This window comes from Lagopus muta, chromosome 2 (genome assembly GCF_023343835.1).
Source record: "Lagopus muta isolate bLagMut1 chromosome 2, bLagMut1 primary, whole genome shotgun sequence".
In the NCBI taxonomy this organism is placed as follows: Eukaryota; Metazoa; Chordata; class Aves; order Galliformes; family Phasianidae; genus Lagopus; species Lagopus muta.
Genome location: NC_064434.1, coordinates 43,384,745 through 43,394,269, shown reverse-complemented (window position 1 = coordinate 43,394,269; position 9,525 = coordinate 43,384,745). Strand labels below are relative to the sequence as shown.

The following is a 9,525-nucleotide window of genomic DNA, read 5'->3' as shown; positions in this document are numbered from 1 at the left end:
CTGCTCCCTTTGGTGAATCGGGAGTGTCTCAGCTCTCGTCAAACAGCGAAACCTTCCGAAGAGCCACAGCTCAGGAGGTCTTTGTGCATTCCCTCTGTATGAGCCTGAGAAGTGCTAAGAAGCAAAGGTGATGGGAAGAGGGGAGCTCCTGTCTGTTTCACAGAGCTGGGAAGCTCTGCCACAAGCTCTGGTTTTAAGCATCTGCTTGAACTGCTATATGCAAGGCATATGAGCTCAGTCATTGTGTTTACAACACAGGAGGTGCTGCATCCAGCTCTTATGCAGGAACCTACAATTTACTCTAGTGAGGTATCCTAATACATTGGAATATTTAGACCCAAGGGCTGAAGCCTTTGCATCTCATTTCTCACTTGGGACATAGGCAGGAGCGTGGCATTAGCAGCTGTAGTAGTTTCAGCTCAGCAATACCATAAAACTGTGCACAGGCACGGGCATGCCAAGGGGTGTCTGGGTGCAGGCAGGTTCTGTCTGGCACACTGAGACTTGGTCTGAGAGGCAGAAGGCAATTGGGCAAGGAAAAGGCAGAGCTTTGTAATGATCTGCTGTGGATGGAGGGTAAAATGAAAGCAATCAATGAGCAAGCTGCTGTGGCTTCAGGAAGGCGATTACAGACATACTGGTGTAATGAGCACATCTCATGCACAGGAGCTATTTAACCTTCAGCCTTGTGCCTTACAGAGCACCTCTGGGGCACTGAGTAAGGCTGTTAATTATTGGGGTCAACCTTAGCAGATGGAGGTGTCCTCAAGTATGGGTTGCTGTGATACACTCAGATAATTTCTCCATTATGTCAATAACTAATTTCCTAAATTGTTTAAGAATTCACAGATTAGAGTCCATTAACTAAGCTTTAACTCATGGCTGTGGGAGCAGTTACAGTCCACAAGGACTGCAAAGCCCATTAATATGTCCTCAAGTACATATATATGTGTGTGTGTGTGTGTGTGTGCATATGTACATCTATGTCACAGCCATTAGTAAAGCAAATAATCAATGCCCATAAAAAGCCTGAGTAGGTGATGACAGGTACTGACTTAAGCAGAGCAAGCACAGCCTTCAGATGCTCAGATAACAGAGGGGGATGTCTGTCTGTTATTCAAAGTACTGTGTATTTAGAAATTGTAATTGAATAGAGTCAGACCAAAGTGCTGGTTATGCTCAGAAACATGAAAGTGTAGAATTGTTAAGGTTGGAAAAGACCTCTAAGCTCACCTAGTCTGACTATCAGCCCGTCCCCACTATGCCTACTAACCAAGGAGATCAGTGACACATCCACACACTTCTTGTACACCTCCAGGGACAGTGACTACCACCTTCCTGGCAGGCCATTCCAGTGCCTCACCACTCTTTCAGAGCTTTTCGTAATATCCAACCTGAACCTCCTCTGGTGCAACTCGAGGCCATTCCCTCTCATCCTATTGATGTTACCCGGGAGATGCCAACCTCCACCTCATCACAACCTCCTTTCAGGGAGTTGTAGAGAGTGATAAGGTCTCCCTTGAGCCTCCTCATTGCCAGGCTGAAATCCCAGTTCCGCCAGCCTCTCCTCATAAGACTTGTGCTCCAGACCCTTCATCAGTTTTGTTGCCCTTCTCTGGACATGCTCTAGGGCCTCAATGTCTTTCTTGTATGAGAAGCCCCAGACTGAACACAGTACTCAAGGTGCAGCGCTTAATACTAGTAGTGTACTATTTGTTTCTGCAGAAATTATCTACAATAAGCAGTTTATGGATTTGATAAGCTATGACTTGCTGCATTTCTCACCCTTCCTCTGCAGGACAAACCCCACTGTTCCTGTTAATACATACCAGATAGCTGTTTGTACTTCAATGCATTCAGTCCACAAAGAACCAATGTATTTGGAAACTGCAAGATAGAAAGATAGGAGTTCCCGTTGTTTTATGTGGAAGCCAAGCATGACTGGAAAAGCAGCTGTCATGAGGGCTCTAGGGCCGACGTCTGTGCTGCCTGAGCTGGCACATGCAACCCATGAGGCAGAAGAGCACTGCGTGTGTCTCAATGTACCTGCCTGGTACTCTCCTGGCTGACTGCTGGGAGTTAAACTGAGAGAAGCTGAAGAAAGATGGGAGAAAGGAGGAAATCAGTGATGGCGGTGATAAGGCCAAGTGACACCATCAGGCCTTCAGGAGATCAGTGGGGAGCAAGTCCCTGGAAAAGCACCCACCAGCCCCTGCCAGAATGGTGCCAGGCTGGTTTTCCAAGGCTGGTGGTGGACATGAAAGCATATTGAATCCTTCTCCAGCACAGATGAGAGGCCCAGTGTGCAGAAAGGAGGTGGGAGCAGCCTCAAAAGGAGAGGCATTGCTGGAGCTGCAAATGCAGCTGGGTGTATACAGACTGATGGGCTATGGGGGAAATCTCAAGGAAATCTCAAAAGCCTGAGCTTTTGGAGAGGTGACAGGTGGGGAGCCCTGAGCCCGCATGCAGGCTTGGCTGTGTCCCCCGGTTCAGTCCTGTCCACAGGTTCAGCCAGTTGTTCTGCCCAGAGGGAACAGCTTTAGGGGTCTGATGCTGGGCTTTTTGGAGAGGAAAGGGCTGGCAGGCAACGTGCCCATCTTTATGTCAGCGCAGGAATCAGGGACAGCTGGGACAGAAAGGGGATGCCATCTCCCAGTGGTGCTGCACCAAGCAGAGGGAGACGAATATGACAACTTTGTGTCTTGGGAGAGGTGGCAAAGCTGGGCCAGGGCACAGTCCAGCATCCCAGTTGGGCACCTGGGTACACAGCTGGCTGTTCTTCCCCACAGAAACCCCTCACCTGTGCCCTCAGGGCCGCGCAGCACTGTGTGCCACGAGCACAGGTGCACTGTGTGCTGGAACCATCTCCCACCCACAGCGGCCAGGCGGCTCTGACTGAAATTTAATTTGCCTGGTGTGTTCAGAGGACATTCTAATCAGCATTTCCTACAATTTACTTGGCAAAGAAGCTCAACTGGCAGCTGCCTCACTGAATGGGCTTTGCACCCAGTCTAACCTTCTCCATTCGCTATTTGCAGTGCTGGAAAACCTCTCCGTCTCACTCTCAGAAGTTTCTATAGCAATCACTGCCGTCGTAGTGAAGTACCGAAAATGGTGAACCATTCAGATTGTAATTTTGCTGGACAGTAGTTGCTCCTCTCCCCACCGGCCTCTGAAATTTCACTTTTTGAGATATCACAACTGAAGGAGAACAGCCTTCAGCCCGTGTATGCACCGAGCTTTGTCCCCCTGCACCCAGAATGACTGCGTTAGCTGTGTGCAGCGCCTGAACATCGGCCAGCAGGACCTGGGGCGGCTGCTTGCTCCCTGAGCTCCGGGACAGGCCTTACGTGAGCGATGTTCTTAACAAGGCGGCAGGAAAGAAACAACCCGCCGACACGTCATCGTGTGACCCGAACGTCATCCATCACTGGAGGTAGAACAAACAAGTTACACAAGTGCGTTTGGCTTTACTAATTGTAAAAGAACAGAGGATACAAAGGGAGCTTTCTCTTCGTGTCAGCGAGCTTACTTTCCCTGGTTCATTTAACTTTAGCTTAAACAATCGCTTGATCTTTTGTTGCGCGCTTCATCTTCCAGCGGCTGTGATCTCTCTTAATTACTGTGACGTTCACGAACCGTGCACTAAAAATATATTAAGCAACAGAACTGAAGCGCTTGCTTTCTGCCCCGAGAGGATGTGCCAGAATTGCACCACGGCTTCTGAAGGAACAGAATGACCATTTCCTAAGCTCTTCTAATAATCTTTTCCTACACTTTCATGGCTATTGTTGCCCACTGGAAAAATTAGCGTAAAGCTGAGTACGGGGAATTGCAGATAAGTGTTTGTAATTTGGCTTTGGACTAACACAGTGTGATTGCACTGAAAGAATTTGAAATCTTTGCACTGGCAGCGGTACTCGAATCCGGGAATATAGGATTCGCATTGGAAAAGAGTGGATTTTTATAACGATTTAAATGAACAATTTCAGCTAGAGAGTGGATTAACGGAGCCAACTAAACCCTTCACCCTGACAAAGAACTGGCGGGAGAACTATAGAAACTCATCCAAAATTTTACCAACATGAATGCGGAGTAATAGGTCAGTGAGAAGCATTTCTGTGTTTTAATGACGCTCTTAGAATTCAATTCAATTTGAAACAAAAGTTGTTTTACAAATATGAGGAGAATGCAGAAGGCTGGAGAGGGAGTGAGTGGCCTGCATCCCCCATCTGCTCTGTCCTCCCTCTGCTCTCACAAGTCGAGCTGCCACCGTAAGCCCTGCTTCTTAGCACACAGGAGGGAAAACACAGGCGCTGCTGTAGCCAAAGGGTCAGAACCATCTCCCGCTTTGCAGGGTCGTGGATGCTTCCGCTGTTCTGCCACTTCGCTCCCTGCATCGAGAGGAGCAGTGCTGTGCTTCACAGCAGAACCTCCAAAGGATGTGATGTTACATGAGATGAAACACAGGCAGGATGCAGCCTCCTGCTTCAGACACCTTGGTGAATCTCTAACGTGCTATGGAGAAATTTCCAGAACATCTTTATCACCAGGTATCAGCAGAGTCCTGCCAGCCCCTCCCGTGCTGCAGAGTGCATACAGGGAGGTGTAAGAGGTGACTGCTTCTCAATTAAAATGTTCTGCTTTCCAGCCTGGGCAGTACAGGATCCCCAGTCTGGCTCAGAGCAGAACCACAGCACAGCAGTTTTGCTCTGAGCTTGCCCCATTGCTCGCCCAAGCAGGATGCTTTGCAAATTCACCTTACTAGTTTAAAAAGCAGAGCTCAACCGTTTTGCACAAGTTGTGATTTTAAAGGTGAAGAATATTTCCATACCTCTGTCAATAGACACATCGGGCTAATGCTCTTCCTTCTTCATCAGATGTTCCAAGCTGTGCAAATCCCATTGCCAACTGCAGAACTAATTGGCTGATAGTGAAAGCAGCTCTCAAGCAATAAGAACCCCATACTAGCAGAAGAAAGAGAGCGTTTTAATTGTGGTTTGCTCTGAGATGGAGCACCAACCCTCAGGCTGCTGGAGAAGAGAGAGATGGGAAAAAATGGTTTCCAAGACAGAAATGAGAGCCTGCCAGGGCCAGGCTATTGGCAGCAGTAATAGATGAGGACAAACCCGATCTGTTCAGAACATGTACAAGAAATAGTGGGAACAATAAGTGAAATGCTTATAAAATCTGGATGTATTACTTTTTCCTGTATTACAACATAACTTATTTTCAAATAACAGAAGGATTTAACAGGGCTCATTTATATATTAGACTCAAAATTACATATTTTAAAAAATTCTCAGTATCCATCAAGATGAAAATCCCAACAGAATTTACAAAGCTGCTGTAGCTCACAGGTACAGGAGCTAATGCTGTAATGAAACGTATAAAGACAATCTGTCATTACAGCTACAAGAAAAACAGCCTGAATATTTAAGGTTTTAATCACATTGCTCTTTTTTTCTTTAAAATAGTTGTGTTGCACAAAAAATAAAATAAAATTTAAAAAATGACTCTGCAAAGAGGCATGTGGTGTTTAGTTGAAGGCATTCATTCTGTAACCCAAATCCCAAACTCCTCACGGAGTAGCTAATTTTCTTTTGTACTGTTTATACACTTTCATCCCACGGCCTCAGTGTATCCAAATAGTTAGGAACTAAGCTCAGCAGCACTCCAGTGCTAGTGAATAAGACAATAACCTTTTATCAACAGGGAAACTGAGGCGGGGTAGTTTAGATCCAGACAGCTGCAGGAAGCGACCTCCTGGATCTGCGTCCTCTGGGTCTTGATGGAGACACTCTTCCTCCTCCTTGGCAGATGCCTGGTGGCCGTGATGAGCACCGGTTGAAACCTGGTCATTTTATTCGTGGTTAAATTGCTGCAAAGCAGGTGACATCTACCCAGCTGCAGTGTCACTATGATCACATTTATTCACAAAAAGCCACTGGTGGTTTTCCTTTGTAGATCAAAATAACACCGTAAGAAGCATACCTCCAATTCCTATGAAGGCCTCGGGTAGGCTGTCTCACTGTGCCCACAATACTGCCATTATTCCCTCCATTTGTGCAAAGGCAAACAGTGAAAACCAGTAGCTTAGAATGACAGAATTTTGTTATTTGTTTAAAAAAATAACAATAAAAGAGCTACTGCACAAGAATGCGAAAGGCAAATGAAGCTTTAAAGATGGGTTGTCTACACGGATAAAGTAACAACACTCACAGAGATTGTATCTTGAATTGCTGGACATTGGGAAATAGTTTATCTCTGAGGTCTTTTCCAACCTTGGTGATTCCATGGTTCCTTTGTCAGTCAGGTATTTGCAACACATTGGCCAAGAGATTCTCAGCCAGGATGCAGCCTTTACAAACCAACATGAAGCACTTCATGTGGTCCATAATCACACGAATTTTACTTTCTATGACAGCAAAATATCATACTGCACCAATAAGGTTGCAGTAAGTGTCTCAAAGAATCACATTGATGCTCACTCAGTAGCTCAGAGTTAAACAAAAACACGTTGCGGATCTGAGGTGACATGAGTTTGCAAGATAAGAAAAGCCCAAGAAGCCCCTACTGGATCTTGGAATAGCATAAATCCAGCAATTTCAAGGCCATTAAGGGACAATTTATTCACAGGCATTTCATTGTTTGCATTTTGGCAACTAAAACATCTTAATGTTTTAATTAATTCACGCCTCAGGGACACATCTCATACAATGCTCAATTGCCTGGAAGCTATTTGGCCTCAGGTCCCTCCCACCCCAAAATTGTCATTGGAAAGAGAATTTATGCATGCCACACAATTATAAATGACACCTACAAGAAGCATATATGGCTTTACATTCTTTAAGGAAGTGGATACATGCAAATATGCTTCTTCTGCAGGTACTGCAGTGATCTCTGCTCTGGCATCCAGGCTGGTAGATAGATTGGTCCCAGCAACTTCTCTTTGTGGTCCTGACCTCAGTGCAGCAATCCACGCTCTCAGTGCAACCACAAATGCTGCACAGATTATAGCAGCTTTTCCTGTTTTTCCAGCCCCTTTCAGCCCCCAAATGCTTCTGAAATATTCCCCATTTCCTCTGCCTGATTGCTGGCAGCACCTACCAAAGTATCCCAGCAGAAGGCTTCCTAGCTGGCCAAGTCAAGGCTGCACTATGGCTTCACTGAGGAATGTGCTTTGGGAGCAGTGCTGACTCTGGAAGCTTCTGGGAACATGGCTTCCCTCCCATGGTTCAGCAGAGCTAACCTGTATCCCAGGGGGCTTTCAATGATTCTGAATTGCAGGCCTGCTGCAATTAGGGGCTGTGCTTCCAGAAAATTCTGGAGACTTTCAAGAAAAGGGTAGATGTGGCACTGAGGGACATGGCTTAAGGGCACGGTGGCAATGGGTTGACAGTTGGACTCCATTATCTTAGTGATCTTTTCCAAGCTTAATGAGTCTATGATACCATGAAACTTGGAGAATCTGAGTTTGGGGTCAGTGCGGAATACAGGAAAGCCTCAAATACCATCAGGCAAAGCTGTGCCTGTTGGAGCACAAGCACATCAGCCCCAGGGCTCCTGGGAAGCCCTGGTTTAATGAGGTTAACCCACAGAGACTTAGAGAAAGCACTCTGCTTCCACAGGCTAAGTTCTGTGGGAACACAGCCTGCCAGAGCTCCTCTCTCACGTGTCCCATGTCTTACCTGCATTTCTGCAAGATTCTGCATTTCTTCTCTATCATAGATAGAGGAGGACATAGGAGCTAAACATATGCACTGTTTTTTAAATAATGCAAAAAAAATATATCTACCACAATAAACTCTAGCCTGGACAAGGCCAAGGGCATTTCATGCAATTAGAAAAAAAGAAAAGTTGAGTCTAAGCTGAAACTTCAGGACAGCTGTAAGGTTGGGACAGGCTGATAAGCAGAGATTGCTATGTACAAATATATGACCACACACTTAAATTACATGTATTAGCTTTACCTACACTTAGGTACGTATAAATGAAGTATACATCTATGTGTCTGTGTATACACACAGATGTGCATGAATCTCAGCAGTCTCTCTTTTGAGAAACAAAACAAAAAAATCCCTGAAAGCATACATCCATTCTTCATCAATTCCTAAGTAAACGTAATACGTTCTTATAGGATTTTTCATAAATATACATTAAAATTCTCAGGTGTAGTCACTCTTGTGGGCATAACAGAGTTGCATCAATTGTAAACTATAAGCATAGGCTCTAAAGATTATTTGGAAAGCTGGCACAGCCCAGGCCAAAGTAGTGGTCAGAACAGGAATCCAGACTTAAGCACGTGACTCCCAAAGCATCTGTACTGCTGTAACAACTCTAAGTGCACAGGACCTATCCAGTTCCTCCTATTATAAAGTCCCTTTTAGAAGCCTGCTTTAATTGTGAGGGGGGTTAGGGCTCAAACAAGCATCATAAAAGCAGAGATGAATATTTTTGTAACGATATTTTACCAAAACAATATATTTTGGTAAAACACACTTGTATTGCAAAATGGTGCAACTGCCTCAGTAGCACTGCCTGCCATTGCCAGCTCAGGGCAGATGTGTCACTAGTGATGGAAGGTGCTGCAGAGATGAAAGTTCAGAAACACATAACTAGAGTGAAAGGAACAAACCCAGCTTGCAAGAAATGGAAAATACAGAGCAAGTATTAAGTTGCACTTTCAAATTATGGTATACACTGCCAAGGTAGTTTCTTTTACCTTATGTGATTACTTGGATTTAATCCTCTGAGATTTCCAGCACCCTCTAGCTCCTCCTCAGGCTGCTCTGGGATCAAACTTAGTTTTGCATTAACCAAACTGAGCAACAGGCTGATTACATGAAACTCTTGGAGTCTGAAAGTCAGCAGATGGTTACACACAGAAAACAGAGAGGAAAAAAAACAAAGGAGAATGCATTACAGAGGAGCAATGTAGCTCTCCACAGAGAGCTACAGAACATCAGGAGCTCCATCAAGAAAGCCTTCTATCCCTCTTTTGTGCAAACTGTGCAAGAGGGGACAGAAGCAGTGCATGATCCACCAAGTGCTCTCTTTGGGTAACAGCATTCCCAACCCACTGTGAATCCTGCAGAGCCCAGTGACTTTGTCTCCAGACTAATTCTCATCCAGTCACACTTCCTCAACATCGAATTATGTTTCACAGAGAATAAAACGAAGGTAAAATTTCACATGCCCACACACTGAGGGTACAGAAGAATAAGTCTTCATGTCCTAAGCATGAAAACCAAACAACGAAAGAAATACAATCCAGATGATAAAGTGCCATTATTACTTCGGTTGTGCTGTAAGGCCTTCTAATTCTGTAGTTTACTTCTTTGCATACTTTCTGGTGCTTTTATTCAACTTTTAATTACATCCGCTCTCTGTTTCTGTCCCCATCTTTCCAGTATTGTTCAGTCTGCATTTCTGTGAGCCGTGAGACAGTACGCTGAAATGCAAAGATTTCCTCTTCTCCTGTGAACATGGAGAGACCTTTGGCAGAATCCTGTATCAGTACAC

The 9,525-nt window shown here is 45.1% G+C and overlaps 1 protein-coding gene across 1 annotated transcript in view; it reads right to left on the bottom strand.

The window, feature by feature from the left end:
* Positions 1-3,557: 3,557 nt before the first annotated feature.
* AFG1L (AFG1 like ATPase) overlaps positions 3,558-9,525 on the bottom strand; it is a 66,017-nt gene continuing 60,049 nt past the window's right edge. Inside the window, 1 exon segment of the mRNA XM_048937646.1 lies at positions 3,558-9,511. Coding sequence (XP_048793603.1) covers positions 9,377-9,511 — 135 coding nt within the window. The 3' untranslated portion in view covers positions 3,558-9,376.